This window comes from Ceratina calcarata, unplaced genomic scaffold (assembly GCF_001652005.2).
Source record: "Ceratina calcarata isolate Rehan_Ccalc_2016 unplaced genomic scaffold, ASM165200v1 scaffold310.2, whole genome shotgun sequence".
In the NCBI taxonomy this organism is placed as follows: domain Eukaryota; kingdom Metazoa; phylum Arthropoda; class Insecta; order Hymenoptera; family Apidae; genus Ceratina; species Ceratina calcarata.
In genome coordinates, this window is record NW_017153562.1 from 557,031 (window position 1) to 583,992 (window position 26,962).

At 47.0% G+C, this 26,962-nt stretch overlaps 1 protein-coding gene across 1 annotated transcript in view; it reads left to right on the forward strand.

Moving 5' to 3' along the window:
* bent (projectin protein bent) overlaps window positions 1–26,962 on the forward strand; it is a 56,320-nt gene that overhangs the window by 12,537 nt on the left and 16,821 nt on the right. The window contains exons 18-67 of the mRNA XM_026813104.1: window positions 1,822–1,872; window positions 1,993–2,040; window positions 2,118–2,171; window positions 2,300–2,353; window positions 2,446–2,505; window positions 2,569–2,625; window positions 2,704–2,760; window positions 2,839–2,895; window positions 2,974–3,030; window positions 3,109–3,165; window positions 3,244–3,297; window positions 3,617–3,661; window positions 3,734–3,775; window positions 4,602–4,784; window positions 4,997–5,011; window positions 5,809–5,988; window positions 6,984–7,028; window positions 8,429–8,467; window positions 10,833–10,980; window positions 11,052–11,288; window positions 11,377–11,513; window positions 14,467–14,592; window positions 14,712–14,856; window positions 14,933–15,072; window positions 15,146–15,290; window positions 15,365–15,506; window positions 15,615–15,739; window positions 15,819–16,172; window positions 16,246–16,452; window positions 16,517–16,825; window positions 16,914–17,504; window positions 17,570–17,875; window positions 18,055–18,357; window positions 18,447–19,043; window positions 19,144–19,446; window positions 19,524–19,805; window positions 19,895–20,194; window positions 20,280–20,582; window positions 20,674–21,261; window positions 21,339–21,641; window positions 21,729–22,030; window positions 22,105–22,690; window positions 22,781–23,055; window positions 23,132–23,438; window positions 23,505–24,386; window positions 24,501–24,800; window positions 24,882–25,163; window positions 25,250–25,549; window positions 25,690–25,992; window positions 26,354–26,812. Coding sequence (XP_026668905.1) covers window positions 1,822–1,872; window positions 1,993–2,040; window positions 2,118–2,171; window positions 2,300–2,353; window positions 2,446–2,505; window positions 2,569–2,625; window positions 2,704–2,760; window positions 2,839–2,895; window positions 2,974–3,030; window positions 3,109–3,165; window positions 3,244–3,297; window positions 3,617–3,661; window positions 3,734–3,775; window positions 4,602–4,784; window positions 4,997–5,011; window positions 5,809–5,988; window positions 6,984–7,028; window positions 8,429–8,467; window positions 10,833–10,980; window positions 11,052–11,288; window positions 11,377–11,513; window positions 14,467–14,592; window positions 14,712–14,856; window positions 14,933–15,072; window positions 15,146–15,290; window positions 15,365–15,506; window positions 15,615–15,739; window positions 15,819–16,172; window positions 16,246–16,452; window positions 16,517–16,825; window positions 16,914–17,504; window positions 17,570–17,875; window positions 18,055–18,357; window positions 18,447–19,043; window positions 19,144–19,446; window positions 19,524–19,805; window positions 19,895–20,194; window positions 20,280–20,582; window positions 20,674–21,261; window positions 21,339–21,641; window positions 21,729–22,030; window positions 22,105–22,690; window positions 22,781–23,055; window positions 23,132–23,438; window positions 23,505–24,386; window positions 24,501–24,800; window positions 24,882–25,163; window positions 25,250–25,549; window positions 25,690–25,992; window positions 26,354–26,812 — 11,242 coding nt within the window. The remainder of the gene's footprint in view (window positions 1–1,821; window positions 1,873–1,992; window positions 2,041–2,117; window positions 2,172–2,299; window positions 2,354–2,445; window positions 2,506–2,568; window positions 2,626–2,703; window positions 2,761–2,838; window positions 2,896–2,973; window positions 3,031–3,108; window positions 3,166–3,243; window positions 3,298–3,616; window positions 3,662–3,733; window positions 3,776–4,601; window positions 4,785–4,996; window positions 5,012–5,808; window positions 5,989–6,983; window positions 7,029–8,428; window positions 8,468–10,832; window positions 10,981–11,051; window positions 11,289–11,376; window positions 11,514–14,466; window positions 14,593–14,711; window positions 14,857–14,932; window positions 15,073–15,145; window positions 15,291–15,364; window positions 15,507–15,614; window positions 15,740–15,818; window positions 16,173–16,245; window positions 16,453–16,516; window positions 16,826–16,913; window positions 17,505–17,569; window positions 17,876–18,054; window positions 18,358–18,446; window positions 19,044–19,143; window positions 19,447–19,523; window positions 19,806–19,894; window positions 20,195–20,279; window positions 20,583–20,673; window positions 21,262–21,338; window positions 21,642–21,728; window positions 22,031–22,104; window positions 22,691–22,780; window positions 23,056–23,131; window positions 23,439–23,504; window positions 24,387–24,500; window positions 24,801–24,881; window positions 25,164–25,249; window positions 25,550–25,689; window positions 25,993–26,353; window positions 26,813–26,962) is intronic.

Below are 26,962 nucleotides of genomic sequence, written 5' to 3' on the forward strand. Positions count from 1 at the left end.
CTCAAGTCAGTTGTTTCTTCCAACTTCGCGCATACACACCAAATACCAGAAAGTTTTCTTTGGGTTACTGCTGATTACCATAAGAGTGCATTAAGTCACTATAATTTTTCAAAAAACCCATGAATTGATTTAAAATTTTGCAGGTAGCTTTTTAATAGTAATAGGAATCTATAATAACGAATTCAACATGCTAGCATTGTTTAAGTATATAGCGTATACATCCTTAACCAAAGGTGTATTGCGAGCAAAACTCGTAAGTACCATGTGCAACGTCTGATCTTGTTGAGAACGACGCAACAAGACGTGTATTAATTTTTGTCTAACGTGTCTAAATGTCAAATGTTTCGTCGTGTTCTGTATGTGCTTTGAACGGACCGTACTTGACGAGACTCGATCGATGTTTCAAACGCGTAGACGGTAGACGTAGTCAAGTCAGTAAGTAGTCAACCCATGAAGGAGACACGTCTGACCATAGCCGGTTCATACTACTCGCAGCGCGCAGCATCGCGTCGAACGCGTATCTATACCACTGGGAAATTATACGTCCGCGTGAAACACGCGCAGCCTCTCGTTACACAGCGTTGAATCGGGCATTGGCAATTAAGAATCATACAAAAAAACATTTTTTTTTTTAATATTTTAGGTAGATAAAGAATCCCTGAAGCTTAGTCCCACGCAAGACACGAAGGTATACGAAACACTAAACTAAATTCTCACTCAATTAGTATCGTAATTGGGACAAAGCTTTGACACGAGTGCTTTTAGGTTCCCATCGAACGGTTGCCTAACATACTCGAGGGAAAATCAATTAAAAATGGCCAAGTAACACTCGTTCGTTCAATCATTTTTTAGTAATACGCGTAAAATAATTTCACCATCTACACGATTTTTACGTTGTAGGATAAATTGGGATCTGAACTAATCTCGGATTTGCGAGAACCGGTTGATGAGATAGAGGTAGATTATTTTTTGTTTAACAATGACGAATATAAAGTAAAAAGAATAGATAAAGAACGATCGCGATAATTTGTAGGACATCTGGGCGGATAGACCCCAAGAGCCGGAGATAAAATTGATCTGGAAACAGGTATCTCGCGGTCGTCGCGATTGCTATTTTTTTTTTTCGATTCCAACACGTCTCTCTCTTTCTATTTATCATCGAACGAACGAACACGTTTTAGAACACTTGGGAATCGAATCTGAACGAACCAAACTCGAGACCACCGCTCGAATCGGCTGACACTGTAGAGAAGGAGTCTAAACCAAAATTGAAAAAGAAAAAAATTGACGCAGACAAGGTACACGACGTTCGCAGCGTAAATACACGATACACTTAACAGCACGTTAACACATAGCAATGTTTCGATATCGTTTTAGAAAAAGGAAGGAAAACCGAAATCTCGTAAGCTTGACACAGACGAGGCGGGCAAGGTACAATCATTTTTTTTACACGCGGCACGTCCGTTCGAACGACACACAATGCTAGGAATTGAACAATTTTTTTTTCATATTTTTTGTAGAAGATCACGCGACGTAGATCATCGACGAAATCGACCGAAGGGTCTAAGGTACAGGGAAATAATTCGACGAAATATCGAACCATTCGTTCTCTTTATTTTTTATTGTTCACTCTGTTCATTCGTATATTATTCAGGGCGGAGAGCCTGCTTTAGCTTCGAACGATACGGACGGACACGGTGAAACGAAGGTACCTGTATACGTGTACCACTTGCATGTCTTTTAATTGTTGCTTGTAAAGAACAAAAGAACGTTCACGCGACCAGCGTGCGACGAATAAATCTGATTCCTATGCTTTTTTAGAAGGAGGAAGTCGCCGCTAAAGTAAAAACCGTCGGAAAGGAAGAGAAGAAGGTACTCAATGAACTTTCGTATTTTATATCCATGTTTGCCATTACACATGTACATTCATGTACCGCGCGTAGTACACGCGCGACACACAGAATACACTAAATACACGCCTGTCCATTTTAGGAGGAACCTAAACCCAAACCCAAATCCAAACCCGAAGAAGAACCTAAGGTACATAATACGCGACATACGCGAATTATCGATATACACACACAAACAATTTACACCGTATTACAATTGCATTGTAGAAGACAGAACCCTCCAAACCAGAGACCGTTCCTAACAAGACCGAGGAGATCAAGGTACACACGAACAAATACACTTCTCCATACATTTACCTATACATACATACGTACCTGCAATACTTTCGTTGTCATCCGCATGATCTGATTCTGCAAATCCGATAAACGGGATACCTATTGACTTTTAGAAAGAGGAACCCGTCGCGAAACCCAAGGCTCCTGTCGACAAACCCGAGGCGAAGGTACACACGACACACGTTCACTTTTCATTACTGTTTTACACCAGTTCTTTCGCACGAAGAACGGCACCCTTACGACACACTTGATTTTTTAGAAGGATGAACCTGTCGCGAAACCAAAGGCCGCGGCGCTTGGTAAACCCGAGGAGGCCAAGGTACACATCATTTATTTTTACACGCAACCATTTTTTGTAACGCGATCACGATTACGTTTTTAGAAAGAGGAACCAGCTCCCAAACCTAAGGCCACTCTCGGCAAACCCGAAGAGCCTAAGGTATATTTCAAAACGCGTTCCTTCCTTATTTTTTGACACAAATCGAACACACGTAGTCACACGGTTCTCGTTTTCTAGAAGGAAGAACCAGCTCCCAAACCTAAGGCCACTCTCGGCAAACCCGAAGAGCCTAAGGTATATTTCAAAACGCGTTCCTTCCTTATTTTTTGACACAAATCGAACACACGTAGTCACACGGTTCTCGTTTTCTAGAAGGAAGAACCAGCTCCCAAACCTAAGGCCACTCTCGGCAAACCCGAAGAGCCTAAGGTATATTTCAAAACGCGTTCCTTCCTTATTTTTTGACACAAATCGAACACACGTAGTCACACGGTTCTCGTTTTCTAGAAGGAAGAACCAGCTCCCAAACCTAAGGCCACTCTCGGCAAACCCGAAGAGCCTAAGGTATATTTCAAAACGCGTTCCTTCCTTATTTTTTGACACAAATCGAACACACGTAGTCACACGGTTCTCGTTTTCTAGAAGGAAGAACCAGCTCCCAAACCTAAGGCCACTCTCGGCAAACCCGAAGAGCCTAAGGTATATTTCAAAACGCGTTCCTTCCTTATTTTTTTACACAAATCGAACACATGTAGTCACTCGGTTCTCGTTTTCTAGAAGGAAGAACCTGCGAAACCTAAAACTACACTTGGTAAACCCGAGCCGCCAAAGGTACACACAACACGACACAATCTGTATTTACTTCCGATGCTGATCCTAATCCTGATCACTGCACCACGATCATCGTGCACATACCGGCGACACTTACTCACATACTGACACGTAACACGTACACCATGCAACATCTTTACTTCATCTTCATCTGGCTAATCGTTTTTTTTTTTCTCCCAGCAGAGACCGAATCGTAGATGTAACTATTTTTTTTTTCAGCAAACAAATCATCGTAACGATCGACGCGCTTCTCACGAATCGTAACCGGTTAACGCTCGTGCCAAAACTGTATTTTTAAATATCTTCCCTCTTTTTACAGGCGGAAGAACAACCAAGGAAGCTGAGTTTGAGGCCCGTGAAGAAGGTGAGCGTTCGTCAATCCGAAAGCTTTTTATACGATGCATCAGAGGTGATTACGTTGATCTTTTAATTACAGATCGAGGAGGAGGCGAAGACGATGGAGAAAATAGAATTGAAGGCAAGTATTTCGTGGTCGTGGCACGAAACGATTCGAACCAACGAGCAGATAGATATTTGATCATTTTACGTTCCGCGGTCACCCGCTATCATTATCTCGAATCGAATCGGTATTTTCAACGCTTGTTGAAATCCGATGAAAATTGGAATTGAAACGATGATCGTATTGAATCCAGCCAGCGGCACCGAAGACGGAGGAGAAATCGGGACTGCGCAAGCCGCCGAAATACGAAATTAAAGCTGAGAACTTTCAATCTATCCAGCTTAAACCGGTTCAGAAGGAGCCGAAAAAGCCGGAGAACGCCGAGAACGGCACTATGTTTGAGTTGAAGGTATTCCCGTTCAAGGGAATCTACGTAATACGCATCTCGTCTATTTCTTCTCTTTACTGTCTTCTCAAGTCGTACGTGCCGGACCTCTCGCCTCTCTGTCTTCAACCACTTATCTATCTCTCATCGCTCTGTGTCTCTATCGAACGCGACTGAACGATTCGCGCGATCTCTCCCTCGATGAACAATTCACTTTATCATCTTCAACGACTCACTACTTTCACAATGTCTTCCTCTCATTTATGTTGATAACAACGCGGCGTACGCCTTCTGATTTATTTCTGAAAGACTGTCTCTCTACTCGAAGCTGGACGAGTCAAGTTAACAATCAACAATAACTTATAACAGGCATCTCTTCTTCTCTACTTTTCTCTATTCTCTTCCGACACGTGATTCTACGCTGTAATCAGTGTTGTATCTATCGCTCGGCTTTAATGTTTAATCGTCGGAAAGACGTGAATCGGAAAATTGGTGTTAATCAAAATTGTTGTCGATCAGAAAGTTGAAAAAACGGAGAAGACCGAGGCGAAGAAGACTAAGGCGAAGGCGGCCAAGGATAAGGGTTACGAATTGCCAGAGATTCCGGATTACGAACGACCAGTACTGGAGAAACCCCAGGAATTCGACTTCGGCGAATTTCAGCCTCGAGACAAAACCAAGCTCGAGAGGCCAGTCACCCAGGTAAGAACGCCGTCGATACGGTATCGATATCCAGCTAGAGTGCGGATTCGGATAGAGTAGAGAGGAATATACATACGTACGTAACGACACGTAAAAATGTATATTTACATCTCTTTCAAGTTACAACCGTTTTGCATAAGAATCCGCAGTCTACCGATGTCCTATTTCTGTCCTGTTACTAAATTATTCTGATTTCATGCGCGGAACCGCAGAAATTCGATTCGAAGGTGAGTAATCGTGTCAATTAAAAAGAAAACCGGGAAAGAGAGAACAATTATGCCAAGCTGACGAATCGCGGTCACGTAGCTATGTATGCAGATACCTGCGGTAGATCTGATCGAGACTCGTCAAATTTCGTAAGTTCAAACACGATTTAGAATTTGAGAAAGGAGAGGGAAACCTCGAGCGATGTCCATTAATCAAAATTTGGGGTCGTGGGTTGTAAACGCTGCGGTGACACAGAGTCCTTGGCAAGTGGTTCTCTCTCCGATGATCGAGCGATCACCTGATACCCCGGAGCCCCCGAGCACGATCCTGTTTCGATTCGCGTAATTAACGCGACACGCTCGCGGTTGCTAATAATCGAACGAACAAAATAAAATGACCGTTTGGCAACCGATGACTCGATGAACTCCCTCCCGTCCGCTCGTTGCGCAGCATCCGGATCGATTAGAGGGGGAACCTTCTTGGCAAATGACCGCTCGTATATCACCCCCCTTGGATCCCCGATTTTTCACCTCGAGATTCAGGATGGAGAAAATGTCGATCGCTATTTTCGGTCTTATTGCGTACCGCCCATAGCTCCATCCCTTCGATCTCGATTCTGTGGATCAGTCCTGATCTCGCCGCGACCGCGAACCTTTCCGACCGTCCACGAGTCCCCAAATTGAACCATCGATCTCCGTTGGGTGCGCGCGATTCAAACGGCAGAAAATCAAATTCTCCAAACGCTTTTTATCCTCGCTTCGCACCGCTTCGCGTCGTCGCCGATTCCGAATCTGATCGGATTTTCTGGTGATCGCAGCCGAAGGTGCCGGAGATCAAAGCACCCGAGACGCCCAAGATCGAAGTTGTGAAAGACGTGACACCGGCTGGAAGCAGAAAGGGTTCGTTGGCGCCCGGGAGTGGGACAGCTAGTCGACGGGGTTCCTTGATACCACCGGAGGAATTGGGTCGCAGACCCAGTCTGATCATCAGTGACGAGGTACGTTATAAACCTAACTCGCCCGAGGTACATCGATTATTTTATCGAATGCGACACGGTGTCCTCGTGCAAAATGCGTTTTGCTCATTCGAGGATAACCGTTGCGCCTCGAGACGGGACGATGTGCTCCAGATCTGTGTCCGATTCTTCGTTTTATCGCGAAATTCGTTGATCAAGGTCTCCCTGTCAGATTGCCAAGCAATCTTCTTAATAGCTCGCGGTATTTAATACCTTTCTAAAAATAAAATTTTGGTCTATTCGGCCCTATTTTCGTGCAATTACTCATTACTAACTTTTGACTCGATTCTGGCCTCCGATTCGAGATCGGTGATGCATCATAAAAGAGCACATCGGCCGTTCTCCGCTTATAGATGACAAATCGAGTTTCCTCAAAGTACCTTACCCATAGAAAAGGTTGACTCTTGTACAGAGCTAGAGCAAAGAACGTAGGTATATAGACCAGTGGCAGCCCTACGATTGTTGGGTTTTTTTTTTTTTTTCCTTTCTTTTTCTTTTAGTTAGCAAGTTTCGTATCGAGTTTAGTGAATCCCAAACGTGATAGTCCTAGAGCTAGAAACGTATTGTATGTTCGATCGGACGTGACCGACGCGACGAGTTCGCGTCGGGTGCGTGCGTTGATTTTATTGTCAGTGTCCAAAGCTAGTAGGTATGAGACACGTCCCACTCGTGAATCGTCCATGCAGCCCAGCTTCTCGAAGATCGCTCACCCTTGGACCGCGGATTTTTACGGAGAACGAAATATCTGAGAATTCAATGAGAAATTTGTTTGATCGTTGAAACAATGATCCACGCGTGTACGTATAAAATCCGTGGTCCGCTCGTCAATCCTTCACCTTCATCCGTTCCGCGTTTCGCGATCGGCTGGTCCAAGCCGAGAGCGTCCAAAGCAAAGCCAGTTTTAGGGGGAAACGTAAATGATGATGATGATGATGACGATGACGACGATAACCAATAAAAGAGAGTTTGGTTCGTAGGAGCATAGAAAGCTGCGTCCAGGCGAGGTGGTGGACGAGCGCAAGGTGAGAAAAATCACTGAAGCAAGCGAATGCCTCGTCTGCAACCTTATCGACTACCACTTGCACTCATCTATTCACATATTCTTTTACTCGCACGTTATTTCTTTCACACAAACACACGCGTAAACTTTGACCGGAACGTGTCGAACCGAGTTCGACTCTGCCTGCTCACACTTTCCATTTCTTTTTTTTTATTACACCTTTACTCACAGACATGAGAACTCGAATGATCTCGCGCATGGATATACGCGACACGGTCGTATCAGGAATCATCGAGTCGAACGATGTCGTCACGCGCGAGATCATTCTTGCGAGCCTTCGTGGCTCTCTATGGTTTAACTGTTCACGTGAAGATATGCACCAACGCACCAACGCACCAACGCACCATTGCACCTGGCACGGAACTGCTGCAACCGAATCTTACACTCAATTCTCTATTGACCGTCACCACTATTTTACATTAACGTTAACAACAATAATAACAGCGAATTCAAACGAGATTCCCGTGGTTCAAAGAAGAAAAAGAAGAGGCCTGGCGCGAAGACTCGTCCGCGATCCCAGAACATTAGTCATTAGCGTATAACGTAAGGTTTCGAATTCCCTCTGGCATACGAGCGCGGCTCATAGATCACATTTTGGCAAACATTGTCCCGAAAGGACAGGTATCGGCGTTAACAAATGCCTAGACAAGCAACCGACAAACATTCCCCGACATGTGAAACACACTGCTCCCGACGACGAAAACGACGAAGACGACTCCACGCGTGCAGATACGGACACGGTTCGTTTACTCGTAGTAGGAATGCGTTTTACGCGCGAAGGAACACTTGTTACTCGGTCTGCCAACCGTCGGATAAAACTATCCATTTGCCGGACGCGAAGGACGGCTCTGACTTATGCCGCTGTACATTTAATACTTTGCCGTCGATTAATTAAATCCGATCGAGATCCGATTAGAACCGTCCGTGTTATTTCTAGCCGCGTCATATGCCATTTCGAATTCAAAAGAGGCCGTCCACAGCTCGTATCGCGTCCTCCTATCGTATCACCGTTGCACACGCTTTTCCTTCTCTTTTAACAATTCGAACGATCCGTCGTTTATTCTGCCGCACGACGTTTCATGAACGATGCAACGGTGGATACCTGCGTTCATGGTAAACGGTTCACCGAAGATCTCCACGATCGACCTCGCGATCGTCCGTCTCGACGGAATCGACGACCCCCCGAATCCTTCCGATGGTACATGGCACATGGCCGCGTTCAGCGATCTCGAACGCGTTTCTCTGATTTTTTTCTTCTCCGACTCGATTTTTGTGACTTGTCGGTGCAACGCAACCGCCGGGTGACCGAAAATGCTAACCCAATTACGTACTCAGAACGCTGATCCCTATAATTGTTTGCAGTTGGGAAGGTTACGCCCCGGCGAGGTGCTAGATATTAAGGTGAGATTTGTGTTCGCTATAACACAAAGCTTACCTGCCCGATTACTATTTTACCTGCGATTACATGTTTATCTATGTTCTCACATATATTCAAGCTGAATTTTTCTCTCCTACTACTTTGATATTTTTTTACATATCTATTCTTTTTTACCGCCCCCACCCCCGAAAATACCCCCATACCCCCAAAAAAAAATTTCGAAGCAGCTATATCATGTGCTATCATACATACAACCCGCAGCGCAGTTTAACAGCGAGAGACTAAAGAGGCGCGAGCCGTCTACCCATGGGAGAGTCATTCATTTTTCAGCAACGTCTTTAAATGCTACTTTTTTTTCAAACTGACTACCCCCGTACATACGTGTTCGAGAGAGTACACTGGCAATCGGACGAGGCACCCCAAAGACCGCCCATCTACCATACAGTTGTCATTCAGTTACAAAATTTTTACTTTTTATGTTTTTTTTTCTTTTCATTTTTCCACGTGCCACGTACAGAGTAAGTCCGGCCGACCTGGTGAACTACAGGGGAAAGAGGTTAGCGAACAATTAAGTAGAAACTACCGTAGCCATCACTTTTTGTCTTTTACATTACGTATTCTTATACCTAGACTATATTGTACTTTTATGCTTCGAATTGTTCGCAATGTATATATTATCATCTACTTTGCACGTTCTCCCGGCCGCCGCCGTCTCGACGACCAATTTGTCAGTTCTATTGCGTTCGGTCTCAGCCAATCTATACTTTATAAATAGGCCGCGAAATAAATCGTTCGTAACGTCGATTCGACGAACTCCGATCTTGGTCGATTGAACCTGGACCAAGCGCAATTTACGTGGCAATCGGTCGAAACGTACCGCGGCCGATACGCGCATCTTGCTTAATTCGAGCGAATACTCTGTGTATCATAGAATAGACAGTGGTGAGAAGTATTTATTTTAATTAGTGTCTAACTATGTAAAACTTTATGTTGGTTTCTTTTTTTGTACAAATTTATGTCTGCATCATTGTCCGCGTGCATATGTAAATCGTAGCCCGTAGAAGTTCGGTGTCGAACGGGCCGCAGTGATATATGCCTGCATTGGTCAGACGTCGCCTCTCTTCGAGCGCTGTTCGTAACATTGGAACTACGACTACGGCCTGTTCGAGACTCGACACGTATCAAATTTAATTTCCACGTACTTCTAATTTTTCACGAATAGACACGTGTTAGAAACGTTTCATAGATCTGTACGTTTTATTTTTTATCTCGATCATCGATGTATCTTCTTGTAAATAACAGATAGAATCGCGATGGTAACTAGCGATAAAATTGTATCGGTAATTCCGTTCCTTCCTGTCCACGTTCGTTCGTACTTTTAAATTGTCAACTGTGTCTCTCTCTGTCTCTCTCTCTGTCTCTCTACTACGTCCGATCCCTCGCGAAATCATCGTTTTCCTCAACTATGTTCTACATACAGCATACGTGTATTAACCAACGCCTTATCACAATTGTATCTAACATGAAAGTGTGACAACGATTCAGAAATTCAGCGTCATTAGATGTAAATATAAATTTCGAATACGACGACAAGTTTGTTCGATTGTCATCGAAGAAATCGTGTCAATCGACGATTCAACCTGGCAACATTGAATAGAAGTTGAATCGCTGATCGACGCGACAACTGAAATTGTCCTAATCGTTTCGCAGCGAATCGCGATACGAACTAAACGATGATCTAGCATTAAGTGTTAACCCTGTGACTGATCTCAGCGACTGGTGACGCGGTCGAGCGCCGAGTGCTCGAAACTAAGCAAAAATCGTTCCCTTCTATGCGACCCGAACACCTCTGTCGCCTCTACGTATTATCCTATTGTGTACGCAAGAAACGTAGAACCCTGTTGCATACGAAGAATCTCATCTGTCCCATCGATCTGGACGCTTGCCAAGGGACCTCGCCGCCGTCAATCGGCCTCGTTTCATGGCTCCGGTTTTACTTAACATCGTGATTAACATTTAGCTTTTTACCGAGTTCGATTAACCCACGCGTGACTAATTGCACGATTGATCACACGCACTGCTATCGCGTGGCGACATCGCAACGACGTCGAGCGCTGACTCTCCTCTAAACCGAGGCCAATCACGTATTATTCGACCGCAGATTTTTATGGAGGATGTAATCAAATCTGCGGTCTTCCATTTATGACATGGCGCGATAACGATCGAACCAATGGAATCAACGAGGAGCAGGTAAGAAGGTCGAACCGAGTCACGCGCTCGATCGTCGAGTCGCTGTTAACGATGCTCGATATTAAATTGTACATATAAGCAAATTTGAACGTAACAAAAGGGTGACACGTTCGTTGACGATATGAATGATTGGTTTAGCGTCGTCGTCCGAGCACGGACGTCAGAAGACCCAGCGTGGCGGACCTTGAGAATAAGATCAATCAACCGAGCACACCTCTTCGAGATGTCGGACCAGCAGGACCACCTCAAATCGTCGACGTCCAGGAATCCTATTCCGCGGTCGAAGGTTCCTATCGATTTTTTTATTTTTGTCTCGACTCGAATAACTCCGAACACGCACGTAATTATTATCTTTAGACTCGACGGCGTACCTCACAGTCGGGGTGGAGGGCACGCCCGCGCCAACGTTCAAGTTCTACAAGGGAATCACCGAGATCATCGAAGGTGGCCGATTCAAGTTCCTCACGGACACGGAGACCAACACGATCACCCTCTGTATGAGGAAGACGAAGCCTAACGACGAGGGCACTTACAAGATCGTCGTCAGCAACATCCATGGCGAAGACTCTGCCGAGATGCAGCTATACGTTTCCGGTACCGTGAAAATTTCGTTCTCGATCGTTTATACAATTGGCAACGAGTTCACGATCGTTCCGTTACGAATTAACATCTCTGTCGACAGACGCCAGCGGTATGGACTTCCGTGCGATGCTCAAGAAGAGGAAGTACCAGAAATGGGCGAGGGAGGAACAAGAACAAGAGAAGGTAGACTTGAAGGAAGTCGAGAAACCAATGCCGGCTTTGAAGAAAGTAGAAAAGGTGCGTATCTACGTGACGCGCTCGACGCGCATTAGTAATAATAAATTTCCAAGAAGAATTCGATCGAGTTGTATCGTTCGTACGGCACAGATATTTGTTATTTTTGTATGAGGAAGCTTGGCTACGATGGTACGCATGGTTCGTTGTAATTCTGTCGTATCTCACTATTCGTATTCGATGTAAAACAGGAATGCCTCACGCATTTCGATCAATGTATTACGCTTGTATCGACGATAAATACGTACGACCGAGCTTATATCACTATTCGTATTAGCAAAAAGCATACGCGCAGACGTATATCGCGGTAAGTAGGTGAGAAGAGGAAAGTGAAATATTTCCCTGAACGAAGATGAAATCGACTAGTTCTTGTTTGTTCGTCTCTTTCTTCTTTCTACACGTTTGTCTCCGTAGTCGCTAGGCGACGTCGAGATGCACGGGAGCAGCTGGTATCAAGACGGCGACGATATAGTGGTCTTGACGGACGGTGAGGAGGTCCTTCGAATTTCTCTAGACAAGAAGGGTGAAACTAACTGGAGCTGGCTCAAGGTTTTCTCAGGCATCATCCATCCCCCTAGATATCTCCCGACGACGACGAGACCCACGAACGGACCCTAATATCCCCCTTCTGTTTTCTACAATTTTCAAAAACTCAGATATTTGATATTTCACTGGAACTAGACGTTTCATTAGATCGAGCGAATGAAAAAAAATTGTGGAAGCAGAAACTTTGTAGTAACCCGTATGTACCACGCGTTGTACCACACTGTTCGTGACAGAGACGAAGAACTTCGACTGACCACAGTTAATAAGAGAAGAAAAGACGAAAACTGTACGCGTATACACACATTAGTTTAGAGCTAATGCTGCGCTTGGCAATCGTATCTTTCGAATAGATTCATATTAAGTAATAGTAGATTCATCTTCATTAACTGATTAACCAAGTATTAATGGCACACGGTCCGAACATTCGCTTCTTCTAGGAAGATAAAAAAAAAAAAGGATGAAACGAGTCGTTAACAAGTGCATGAGTAGAGACGACGATTTGTCACGAGTAAGAAAGCACCACCGCGAGAAGCATGTGAAGCACGGCTTACGTGGCAGTATTATTTTACGGGTAACCCAGCGGCAAGCATTATCTCTAAATGCGATTCGACGTTCTTATCGGATGCTTCGATGGCCCTGATGCGAGAATCGAAATCACTTGCTGAGCATACGCGAAACCGTTTGTGTTTCGATGTCGATGTCGATCACTCACTTTTACGAAGAAGGGATGGGGATAAAACTTCCCGTACGGGCAGTCTTGACGATCGATCATCAGGGTCGTCGCACGCATAATCGAGATTGGATAAGGAAAGTATAAGAGCGAGATTAACGTGAAGGTGTGTGTGCGGGGGCGGGCATGCAGGACGTCTTCGACATTCAGCGCAGGCCAAGTTTGCAGGAGCTAATCGCCGACTGGCCGATGCTAGTGACGAGGGTCAAAGAGAAGGTTCGCGACATATGTACACCTATTTCATTGATGCGCTAGTTGAGAATTTAATCCCTTGGGCTCGCGAACGGAACGCGGTTTACGAGTTTCCTTAGGAACGCTCGTGTTTCGTTCTTGCTAACTCTTCCTCTCGCACTTGTTTTATCTACTCGTGTGCCATTGCGTTTCGTATCATCCCCCAAAGGGTTAAAAGCTTCGAAGGACAGAGTAATGAACGCCTATCCACCCCGCAAAGCTTAAAAAACGATCTTTTAGTTAGAAGACAAAAGTTTCGAACGCTACTGCGTACATATATATTTTTATAAATTCTCGAGACGAAACGATCGCGAGACTTTCTAGCTTGCTGGGTTGCCGTGTCCTCGAAACTCTCGCGATCCAAAATAAACGGGAAAGGGAATAGGAAATTTGTGAACCTGCTTTGGCCTGCGCTTCTTCAGAGGAGGAAACTCGCCTTCACAGATCTTTTCAACCGTTACCCGACTGACATTAATACGACTAACGCGTACTTTTATGGATGTACATACTTAAAGGAAATGAAAAACGCTTCGTTTTGCCTGGCATATCAGCTGCAACGAACAAAGATGTCCGAGTAGTCGATTCAGACATGTGATCGTAGACGATTTTTGTTGTTTTATAGAATAGTGGATCTCGTAGACCCTCTCTCGCCGAATTAATTCCCGACTGGCCGACCCTGCACCATTTCACCAAGACGGAGGTTGGATCGAATACGTACTCCTCGAACACCTACGATATACACGACCAGCGTGATATCGATGTTCTCTACTTCTTTTACATTCATCTTCCTTTATCTCTGTCTCACTTCTACTACTTCTCACGAGATCTCTCTGTCTTCTTCCCTATACTCTGCACAGTAGAGTGTTTCTTCAGGAATCAAGTATCCAGAACCAGACTCTAAACGACTGTCTCTCTCTGTCCAATCTATTTATCTATCTATCTATCTGTCTCTCTCTCTATCTCTCTCTCTATCTCTCTCTATCTATCTATCTGTCTGTCTATCTATCTATCTATCTGTCTTTCTCTCTGTATCTATCGATTGGTTCTCCGATTTAATTCTTCTATTTTTCACATTTCCATCTACCTTGCGTCTTCTTTACACTCTCGTAGAATTTAGACTCGGAGAGCTTTTTTCATTTTCTTCGGCAACGTTCGACTTTTTTGTGACAAAGATTTTTGACACCACCCCAAACGTTTATCACCTTTTTTCGATTGCGAATTTGCCAAGTAGATGACGGCCTCCACGCCTCGTCCAGGTCGATTTTTCATTTTTTGGACAAAGTCTTTTTGCAGGAGCTTTTTCTCGCCCTTTTCAACGGCGAGACCGATCGATTTGCGACTGATCGATCTTTTTGTGACACGATTTGCGATTATTACGCCTAGCGCAAAGTTATCGTCGGCCGCACGATTCAATTGCAGGTTTAATCAAATGCTCTCGTTGTATCGTAGAAACCGGAAAGCTTCCTGAAACCGCTGGTGGATCAACACGCGAAGGAGGGCAAAGACAAGAAGGTCGTCTTCGAGGCGAACTTCTCGAAACCGAACTGCAAACCCAAGTGGTTCTTCCGCAAAGATGTACGTAATGAACAACATGATACAGCGGCTATCTAATCGCTGTATCGATCTATGCGTTTACAAAACAGTTCGACACGTTCCACTTGAATAAAAATGTGCGGTCTAATAATTTCTTTTAGGAATTATTCCCTTCGTCCAAGTATAAGTTCAAAAACGAGGAAGATTGCTATCAACTGATCATATTGAATCCGAAGGTCGAGGATACCGGCAAGTACACCATCGAAATTTCAGGTGTATCCAGCACAGGTTTCCTCAATGTCGAAGGTGAGCACTTCAATACGGATGCATGCACGCCTAATCCACAGATGATTGGCACTAGATTTATAATTCTGTTTTATAGAACCGGATCCGACTTATACCTTCACGAAACCGCTTTCTAAGAAGTCTAGCGGTTACACGAAACACGAAGTGTTAATGGAGTGCACCGTCAGTTCGAATCTCGCTCAAGTATCGTGGTACAAAGGAAAAACTAAGCTCGAGGTAATAATCGATGCACTTGCAACGTTACAATAATTGTTCACGAACGATCGACGTTGACTAATTTTTTGCGTAGGATGGCGATACGTACAGTATATCAAAGGACATGAGCGGTGTTTGCAGACTGACTATAAAGAACGCAACGATCGAAGACAGCGGCGAATATATCTGCAAACTTAACAAACAACCCGACAAGACCGAAACCACATTGACCGTAGTCGGTGGGTCACTTTTCAAAAAGAATTTTAATTATCACTGAAAACGGACGAAAAGCAAATCCTGTTAATTTCTGCAGAGTATCCATACAAGTTCGTGAAGGTGCTGAAATCGCAGCAGCTGGTCGAAAAGGAAACGTTGACGTTGCTCTGCGAATTGGACGATGCCGCGGGCGAAGTGAAATGGTTCAAAGGTGACCAAGAGATCGTTGCTGACAAGAGGTAATACTCCAATCACGTTCATAAGTAGAGTACTTAGGGTTCATTGAAAAAAACGAGATGAAAGATATAAAGATTGTCGTAAAACTCCGCGGTGTATTCCATGCACAGGGTACAGATCAAAGAAGATGGTCGGAAGCGAAAGCTGATCATCAAAGACACGAAAGTGACGGACGCTGGCCAATACTCGTGCGTGAGCAACGCAGACAAGACCGAAGCCGAGATAGTGATAAACTGTGAGCGGTCTTCCCTTTTCTCTTTCGATCGACACGATTAAGGGAATGAAAAAAATAAATAAATTGTCTCGTTCCTCAGATGCGAATCGGTTCAACAAAAAGCTGAAGGACACGGTGGCCGTGGAAAGAGAGAAGTTGGTGCTGGACGTGGAACTCCAAGATCAAACCGCACCTGCCGTGTGGCTGTTCAATGGGAAACCGATCGAAGCGAACGAGAGGGTGGAGATCAAGAACTTGGGAGGCGGCAAGCATCAATTGATCTTCAATAAACTGGAGATGAGCGACGATGGCGAGATCACGTGTGAGAGCGGACAATTGACGAGCACCTGCAAGCTGACCGTGAAGAAAGGCGAGAGCAAACCCATAGTCGAGATTCCCGACAAAATCGAGGGCCCGTGCAGCGCGCCGCTAGTCTTCGTCGTTCCTTACAAGAGTAAGTTCGATCTCTTTTTAAACATGAGACGTAGTATTTTCGACGGGTATTAAAACTATGTTTTGGAGCGCAGTCGAAGGTACAAAGCAAAGTCAAGTGGAGGCCAAATTGATGAAAGACGGTAAGCCGTTGCCGTTGAAAGACGTGGAAGTGGTCGTTGGCGAGGACAAGATCACGTTCAAGATCAAGAAACCGTCCCGAGATCAATCCGGCATGTACCAAGTGAAGATCGGTAACAATCAGGGCGAAGAGGTTCACGACGTGAACATCAACATGCAAGGTAAAATCTCGCGGGTTACGTTTAAATAATTAACATGTTATTAAAATTTTGTTACCACGTTTAGATGTTCCATCGCCACCGCAGGACGTCGATGTTACCGAGATCTTCCAAAACTCTTGCGTGGTCTCGTTCAAGCCTTCGAAGGATGACGGTGGATCACCTATTGTCAAATATGTGATCGAACGTCTCGATATGAGCTTGAAAGCTCAATGGGACAGCGTGGGAGAGGTGATGCCAGGCGAGAAAACCGTTTACAAGGTTCAGGACCTCATCGCCAAGAAGGAGTACAAGTTCCGTATCAGGGCAGTGAACAAACTTGGTTCTAGCGAGCCTGCGATGTTCGCGAAACCGGTACTCGCCAAAGATCCGTGGGGTAAATCGATGTCAAACTTTATCTTATTACGATATTCCTTCGTTACGTTGTACCAATCGTCGAATCGTTCTTGTCTGTTCTTTGACAGACGAACCGGGAAAACCAACGAACGTGGAAGTGGTCGACTGGGACAAGGATCATGCGGATCTTAAATGGACCAAACCGGAGAACGACGGCGGAGCACCGATCACGGGCTACGTGATAGAATACAAAGAGAAATTCGGTAAAGAATGGGTGAAAGGAAAGGAGATAGAAGGAGACGTGACGGAGGCCACGATCGACGGTCTGAAGGAAGGAACCCAATATGAATTCCGAATCCGAGCCGTGAATAAAGCTGGTCCGGGCGAACCCTCGGACGCAACGAAGCCAATCATAGCCAAGTGCAGATTTGTCAAGCCGTACATCGTCGGCGACGGTCTGACGAACCTGATCGTGAAAAAGGGTCAGGTGATCAAATACGACATCAAGTATGCCGGTGAACCCGAGCCGGAGGTCCACTGGTTCCTTGGTCAAAAGGAACTGGTCCAGGATTCTGCGGAGAGAATCACGATCGACAAATACGAGAGGAATACGGTGCTCACCGTTAGAAAAACGACGAGGCCAGATTCGGGAAAATACAAACTAGTCTTGACGAACAGCTCTGGGACTTGCGAAAGCGTCGCGGACGTCGTCGTCCTCGGTAATTGACAATCCGCGGACAGATGATTCGCGGCGTTTCAGGTTTAAATCACGTTGATCTTTCAGACAAACCTTCGATGCCGAAAGGACCGCTCAAGGTGGAGGAAGTGCGCTCCGATCACGTGAAAGTGAAATGGGAGAAACCGGAGGACAACGGCGGTACGGACATTACTGGCTACGTTTTAGAGAAGATGGACATGGACACCGGACGATGGATTCCGGCCGGAGAGGTCGGACCGAACGAAGATACCTTCACCTTCTCTGGTTTAACGCCGAAAAAGAAGTACAAGTTCCGCGTGAAGGCTGTCAATAAGGAAGGCGAATCCGAACCACTCGAAGTGGACGAGGCCATTCTCGCCAAGAATCCTTACGGTAAGACCAATTTCAATGTCTGTGACCGCCGCGTTTACGATATGATCGTTCGTGATTGGGTGACGCATCGATTCGTAGATGCTCGATGACCGAGCAATCGATGTACCGCTTAAATTTACTTCAAACAATCATTATTATCTGCTTCATTTGCAAAATTTCTTATCTTCTCCCGTTCTCAGACGAGCCCGGCAAACCTGGCAAGCCAGAGATCTTTGACTACGACAACGTGAGCGTGTCTCTGAAATGGGAGAAGCCGTCGACCGACGGTGGCAGACCTATCACCCACTACACGGTCGAAATGAAAGACAAGTTCTCCCCCGATTGGGTCGAGGTAGCCAAGACCACCGACCCAACCCCTGAAGTGAAGGTGGAGGGCCTCAAGGAAAAAATGGTTTACCAATTTCGCGTTCGAGCTCATAACAAGGCAGGTCCTGGCCAACCCAGCGAGCCTACCGACAATCATCTTTGCAAACACAAGAACTGTACGTATCTATCGACCGTAGGGGTATTTCGAAATATTTTTAATTATCATCTGATCTCGAATCGTACGTTCAAATCGAATGCTGTGCAGTGAAACCGAGGATCGACAGAAGCACGTTCAAGTCCGTGACCATCAAGGCTGGACGTACGCACAAATGGTCGGTGGACATTATCGGCGAGCCACCACCCGAAGTAAAATGGATCTGGAGGGACAACATTCCCCTGACCACTACGGAACGCATAAAAATCGAAAATGTCGATTATCACACAGACTTCTCGATCATCAACGCGACGCGTAAGGATACCGGAAAGTATACTCTCGTGGCTGAAAATGCCAATGGAAAGGACGAGGAAACCGTCGAGCTTATAGTGCTTGGAAAACCGGACTCGCCGAAAGGACCGCTGGAGGTGACCGACGTTACGGCGACTTCGGCCAAGGTGAAGTGGGAGAAACCAGACGACGATGGCGGCGTTCCGATCAAAGAATACGAGATCGAGAAATTGGACACAAAGACCGGTAAATGGGTCAGGGTAGGAAAAATTCCAGGCAATTCACCGCTGACGGAATTCGAAGTTACCGGTCTGAACCCTGGTAGCGAATACAAGTTCAGGGTGACCGCCGTCAATGACGAAGGCGATTCAGAACCTTTAGAGAGCGATCGCCCGATCATCGCCAAGAACCCGTATGGTAAGTCCTCGATCGCTATGCGAACGTGAATTCCCTGATTTCTTTTTATTTTCCGTTTCTTTTAATTTCGGTTTTATCATGATAAATTCGTGAAACGCAGACGAACCGCACAAGCCCGGCACACCTGAGATAACAGATTACGATAACGAGTCAGTGAGCTTGAAATGGACACCGCCCGATTTCGACGGTGGTGCACCGATCGAGAAATACATCATCGAGAAGAAGGATCGTTACAAGCCGGATTGGGAGAAAGCGATGGAAGTACCCGGCAGTCAGCTCGAAGCTAAGGTAGCAGACTTGAAGGAACGCGGAGAGTATCAATTCCGAGTGATCGCCGTCAACAAGGCCGGACCCTCACCGCCGTCAGACGCATCCAAGATGCAAATATGCAAGCACAGAGCACGTAAGCATCGTTCAATTTTCTCGTATCTTCTCATTCTTATATGAAATTAAAAATGTTTATCGAATCGAATGCTTCAGTGAAACCAAGGATCGATCGTACGAATTTGAAACCGATCACCGTACGAGCTGGCAAAACGATCAAATACGACGTGGACGTTCGCGGCGAACCACCACCGGAAATAACTTGGTTCCACGCGGGTCAGAAGGTCCAAAGTGGCGAGAACATCGAAATAATCAACGTCGATTATAACACGAAATTGAACATTACCGACTGCGTGCGAAAGAATACCGGGGTGTGGAAAATAAAAGCTGTGAACTCTCACGGCGAAGACGAGGCGGAAGTCGAGATCACCATACTCTGTAAGCTCCTAGCATAATTACACTAAATGTCGTAACTAACGTGTCGTGAAAATATATTAAAAACGCTTGACTGATCGCGATGACGACAGCGGCTCCTGGGAAACCGAAGGGGCCATTGAAGGTGTCCGACGTGACCAAGAATGGATGCAAACTGAAGTGGGGCAAACCCGAGGACGACGGTGGCAAGCCTATCACCGGCTACCAAGTGGAGAAGCTGGACAAGGCCACTGGAAGATGGATCCCGGTTGGCCGCACTTCCGACACCGAGATGGACGTAAAGGGCCTCCAGGAAGGTCACGAGTACGAGTTTAGAGTAAAGGCCATCAACGAAGAGGGCGAATCCGAACCATTGGTCACCGATGGCACGACCGTCGCAAAGAACCCTTACGGTAAGCGTTTATCTGCGAAAAGTGCGTCGGCCTCTGTGTGTATCAATGAACAACGCAGGAATATAAATTTAAAATCTGATCTCAGACGTGGCCAGCAAGCCCGGTGTACCAGAGTTCGAGGACTGGGACGTTGACCGAGTGGACTTGAAATGGGAGCCACCGAAAGACACCGGAGGCGTACCGATCATGGGTTACATAATAGAAATGAAGGAGAAACCGTCGCCGAACTGGCAGGAGGTAGTCACGACCGAATCGCCGCAGCCGAAAGGGCGTGTCACCGGATTGAAGAAGGGTTCGATCTATCAGTTCCGTGTTCGTGCCGTGAACAAGGCCGGGCCGTCGGAGGCCAGCGATCCGACCAAACCGCACGTTGCCAAAGCTCGGCATCGTAAGTACATAACGGCGTCTAACGCGCGTTCAATCGAATCTAGCTCTCGATTTGAAATTCGATCGATCGGCTCATGGAATTTTCGTTACAGTGAAACCACGCATCAATCGCGAGAAGTTGCAACCGATCAAGGTGCGAGCAGGTCAGATGGTGAAACTGGAAGTGGACATCGAGGGAGAACCACCACCAACGGTCACGTGGAGCTTCGGTGGCTCCGAGCTTCAAACCGGAGCCAACGTAAGGATCGACAATGAGGACTATCTGACGAAGATTCATCTGACGAACACCAGTCGCAAACTGAGCGGCAAGTACACCATCAAAGCTGTGAACGATTCCGGACAGGACGAGGCCGACGTCGAGATAAACATCTTGGACAAGCCTGGGAAACCGGAAGGACCTTTGGAAGTGACCGACGTCCACAAAGAGGGATGCAAATTGAAATGGAACAAGCCGAGAGACGACGGAGGCTTGCCTCTGTCTAGTTATGTCATAGAAAAAATGGACGCGACCACGGGACGATGGGTGCCGGCTGGTATCGTCGATCCGGACAAGACCGAGCACACCATCACCGGTTTAGAACCCAACCATAAGTATGAATTCCGCGTGAAAGCTGTGAACGAGGAGGGAGAATCGGAACCGCTCCAAACCGACACTGCCATCACTGCTAAAAATCCTTACGGTAAGTATCTGCCAGATTTCTATCCGAGAGATGAACCATTGTGCAACATCTGTACGTCGCCGTTACGTTTCGATCAGATGTACCTGGCGCGCCCGGCCTGCCGGAGATCATCGACTGGGCCGAGAACATGGTGAAATTGAAGTGGGAACCACCGATTCGAGACGGCGGAGCGAAGATCACTGGATACATAATCGAGATGAAGGACAAATTCGGAACCACCTACGTGAAAGCTGCCGAAACCAGCGGACCAGCTTGCACGGGAACCGTGACACGACTGGAGGAGGGAAATCAGTATCAGTTCAGGGTCAGAGCGGTGAACAAAGCTGGTCCCGGTGAACCGAGCGAGGCTACGAATCCTCACACTGCCAAGGCTCGATGGCGTGAGTAGACTAATTTCAATTTCAGCACTTTTACGTCGCTCAATTCATGCATCGACACTTCTATACCTGAGATTCGCTTTGTCGCAGTGAAACCTTTCATCGACCGCACCAACTTGCAACTGACGACGGTGAAGGTCGGTCTAACCGTGACTCTGGACGTGAACATCATCGGAGAACCGCCACCAACCGTGACCTGGTTCTTTGACGGCAAGGAGCTCACGTCGGACGACACCATAAGAATCGACAACATCGATTACAATACTAAATTCTTTATACTGAAGACGAAGCGAGCTCACACCGGCAAGTACACAATCAAAGCGAAGAACGAAGTGGGTGAGGACTCGGCCGATGTCGAGATAACTGTGATTGGTAAACCCAGCAAACCAAAGGTATCGAATCGTTTCGTTTGCGCATCAAACGACAAAATAACAATTTCATTGCTAAATCGTTCTGGATTTTACAGGGTCCGTTGGAGGTGTCCGATGTGAACAAGCACGGATGCAAGTTGAAATGGGAGAAACCCGACGACGACGGCGGTGTGCCGGTGGAGTACTACGAGATCGAGAAGCTTGATCCTTTAACAGGACAATGGATCCCTTGCGCGAAATCGGCAGAACCGGAGTGCACGATAACTGGGCTTCAGGAAGGGAAACCTTACAAGTTCCGCGTAAAAGCTGTGAACCGGGAAGGCGAGTCCGACGAGTTGGAAACGGACAAATCCATCATCGCCAAGAATCCGTTCGACGAACCTGGAAAACCAGGTCGCCCGGAAATTAAGAACTGGGACAAAGATTTCGTCGACCTCGAATGGACGCCGCCGAAGGACGACGGCGGTGCTCCGATCGAAAAGTACATCGTACAGATGCGGGACAAGGAAACGCGGCAGTGGATAGACGTGGCGAAGGTTCTGGGCGATCGCACCGCTGCCAAAGTGACCGATGGTATCGAGCCAGGGCACGAATACGAGTTCAGAGTTGTGGCCGTTAACAGAGCTGGGCCCAGTGAACCCAGCGACACTTCTAAAAGTGTCGTGGCCAAACCGAGGTTCCGTAAGTACTTCGCTCGTCATCACTTCGTGCACGAAGCAACGCGTCAAATACAATAAACGATGTTGTACGTAATAAAATGTTCATTTATAGTGGCCCCACGCATCGATCGCAAGAATCTGCAGAAGAAGGTGATGAGAGTGGGTCAACTGCTACGAATCGAGGCAGATATACAAGGTGAACCGCCTCCACTCGTCACTTGGAAACTCGGAGACGCGGTGCTGAAGAGCATGGATCGTCTCAAGATCGAGAACGAAGATTATCACACCACGTTCATCATGAGCAAATTGCAGCGATCGGACACGGGTACCTACACGGTCATCGCTAAGAACGACAGCGGCACCGATCAGGTCGACATTGAAATTCAGGTAAAACGTTTGGATCCTCTGTCCGGTAAGACGTCGTTCGTAAACGGAAAGATAAAAATACTTCGTTCGGCGTTAGGTTCTGAGCAAACCCGGCAAACCGAAGGGACCTCTGGAAGTATCCGACGTGACAGCGGAAGGGTGCAAATTGAAATGGGAGAAACCTGACGAGGACGGCGGTGAACCCGTGGATCATTACGTGATCGAGAGGATGGACGTGGACACCGGAAGATGGGTGCCTTGCGCCACGAGCAAAACTCCCGAAGCCGACGTTACCGGACTCAACGAGGGCAAGGATTATATGTTCCGAGTGAAGGCTGTCAATTCCGAGGGTGAATCCGAACCGCTGGAAACGGCGATTCCCACCACGGCCAAGAATCCATACAGTAAGCGATCACAAATAATTTTCCGTCAATCCAACGACGTTAACATTCGTTAATTGAAATTTACAGCCGAACCGGACGCGCCTGGGAAACCGGACATCAAAGATTGGTCGAAACACCATGCGGATCTCAAATGGAAAGCACCAAAGAAAGACGGCGGTGCACCGATCGAGAAATACATAATCGAGAAGAAGGATCAATACGGAAAGTGGCAAAAGGCGGCCGAGGTTCCAGGAAACAGAACCGACGCTAGAGTCGAAGATCTGATAGAAGGTCAGAAGTACCAGTTCCGCGTGAAAGCCGTGAACAAAGGTGGACAGAGCAAACCTAGCGAGCCCAGCGACAGCATGGTAGCGAAGGATCGATACGCAGCGCCTAAGATCGACCGCACTAACTTGAAGGATCTGACGATCAAAGCTGGCACTCACATCCGGTTGGACGTGAAAGTGTCCGGTGAACCGCCACCAACCAAGACTTGGTACTTGAACAAAGCCAAGCAGGAAGACGGCGGCGTGTTGAGCATCGAATTGGAGGACTACAGGACCAAATTCCTGGTGTCGTCCGCCAGCAGAGCTCACTGCGGCACTCTGACGTTGAAAGCTGAGAACAGCTCCGGGAAGGACGAGGCTTCTGTCCAGATTCTAGTCTTGGACAAGCCGAGCAAGCCGGAAGGACCTTTGAAAGTGTCCGACGTTCACAAAGAGGGATGTACGCTCAAGTGGAATCCTCCGGCCGACGACGGCGGCGTACCGTTGGATCATTACGTGGTCGAGAAAATGGACACGGAAACGGGAAGATGGATCCCCGTGGGACGCAGCAAGGAACCGACGATGGTCGTGGAGAATCTGGTCCCCGGCCAGGAGTACAAGTTCCGAGTCGCCGCTGTGAACGCGGAGGGAGAGTCGGAACCCCTCGAAACGGACCACGGAATCGTAGCCAAGAATCCATTCGGTCAGCATTCTAATTCAATTTTTACGTTATCGTTACGATCGTTTCCTACGATATTTTTTCGTTTCGTATCGTGTACCTATACAGGATAATCGAGACCGAGTATTCCTTTCGCAGACGAGCCAGGAGCACCGGGTCGACCAGAGGCGACCGACTGGGACAAGGATCATATAGACCTGCGATGGACTCCACCCTTGACCGATGGTGGATCTCCGATCACTGGATACATAATCGAGAAGCGCGAAAAAGACAGTCCCCGATGGATGAAGGCTTGCGAAACCGGTCCCGAGTGCAAGGGACGCGTGGACAACCTCGACGAGGGCGTCGAATACGAGTTCCGAGTCAAGGCGGTTAACGCTGCTGGCCCTGGCGAACCATCGGACACCAGCAAGCCGATCACGGCCAAGAGCCGACGACGTAAGCAGATTTTGTCCTCACAAACGGAGTCGTTACGTATTTTCAGAGGATAAAAAGAAATTGTTCATATTCGTTTTACAGTCGCACCGAAGATCGACAGGAAGAACTTGCGCAATATCACGGTACGCGAGAACGAAGCGTTCCACTTTGATGTCAAAATCATCGGGGAACCTCCACCGGATGTTACGTGGCTGCTCAACAACAAGAGCGTGCAGCAGACCACGTTCCGTAGAATTCAGAACGTGCCGTACAACAGCAAGTTCTTCAATGACAAGCCCGAGAGGAAAGACAGTGGCATTTACAAAATTACGGCCGTGAACCAGCATGGATCTGACACGGCCGAGGTCGAAGTCACCGTCGTCTGTAAGTATCGTATCTCCCATCGGAAATACATGTTCGAATTTCAATTACCGACCGTTCCGACTGAATACTTGAAAATCTTTTCGCAGCTAAGCCTGGAAAGCCTGAAGGACCTCTCGAGGTGTCCGATATCCACGCGGAGGGATGTACGCTGAAATGGAAGAAACCGAAAGACGATGGTGGAGAGCCCATCGAAGGATACCTCGTGGAGAAGTTCGACCCGGACACTGGGGTCTGGCTGCCAGTGGGCAAATCGACGGGACCGGAAATGAAGGTGGAAGGACTGACACCTGGACACGAATACAAGTTCAGAGTGAAGGCGCTTAACAAAGAAGGAGAGTCGGAGCCTCTGGAAACGTACAGCTCGATCGTGGCCAAAGATCCGTTCAGTAAGTATAGTATTATATAGGTAACAAGAAACGAATTGTCACAAACGTATACTTTTATGAATGACGACGACGTATCGATCAAATTATTCACGAATGCGCTGCGTTGCATTAACGAAATTTATGCACGAATTTTCGTTTAGCCGTACCGAGTCCACCGGGAGCACCGGAACCAGTGGACTGGACCGCGAACCAAGTCGAGCTCAACTGGAAAGAGCCTGTCAGCGACGGTGGATCGCCCATCACCGGATACATAATCGAGAAGAAAGACAAGTACAGCACAATGTGGGAAAAAGCTTTGGAAATCGAAACTCCGACCACGAGAGGCCTGGTCCATGGTCTGATCGAAGGCAACGACTATGTGTTCCGGGTGATAGCCGTGAACAAAGCCGGACAGTCGGAGCCCGGTGACATGAGCAAAACGTTCACCGCCAAGCCTCGTTTCCGTAAGTCTCTTCAATTCGCATTTAATTTCATTTGCGCGAAAGAACAGTAACGACTGACGACGCGCGAATAATTTTGAGAATCTCATTTTATACACGCGTCTACTGATCATCGCTTCGATGCATCGTCATTGTAGGAGTATCGGGTATCCCGTAAGTCGCTTGCCAACTGGCACCGATCATCTCTTTATCGTCCTAATAGCGTCTTATCCCTGAGACGAAAAAAGCAAATGTACAAGTAGCACGCATAACCGATAGGCTTTACGCACCAAAGACCACCCCTCGTAGCTATAAATAATTCTAGTCAGAATTTGATTTCGGCACGTCAAGGATTGATTGTACGTATAAATTTGATTCGTTTCAGTGGCACCCAAGATCGATCGGCGCAATCTGCGGGATGTCACGCTGTCGGCTGGCTCGTTATTAAGATTCGATGCTAACGTGATTGGTGAACCGCCGCCACACATCGATTGGCGATACGGCGCAATCCCTCTGCATTCGGATCGAAAAGTGCAAATCGACAATACCGAATACAGCACCAAGTTCAGTATCAGACCCGTGTCTCGCGACGACAGCGGCGACTACACTGTTACGGCGACCAACTCGTCGGGAAGAGACTCTGTCACCGTGATGGTCACAGTCACCGACAAACCAATGCCACCGGAAGGTCCGCTTCAAGTCACAGACGTTCACAAGGAGGGATGCAAGCTGAAATGGAAGAGGCCGAAAGACGACGGCGGCACCCCGATCGAGTACTATCAAGTCGATAAAATGGATCCTGAAACTGGATGCTGGGTACCCTGCGGCCGGTCCACCGAACCTAGTAAGTCTTCCTCGTCGTTATTTGAAATGTTCTCCGTCAAACACGATCCACAGCAGACAATGGTTTAAGGATGTATTGGCTATACAGTCAATCCCAAATGCTTATACACTTTAGAAACGCATTTTTTAAAAAGAAATCAAACGTCGGAAG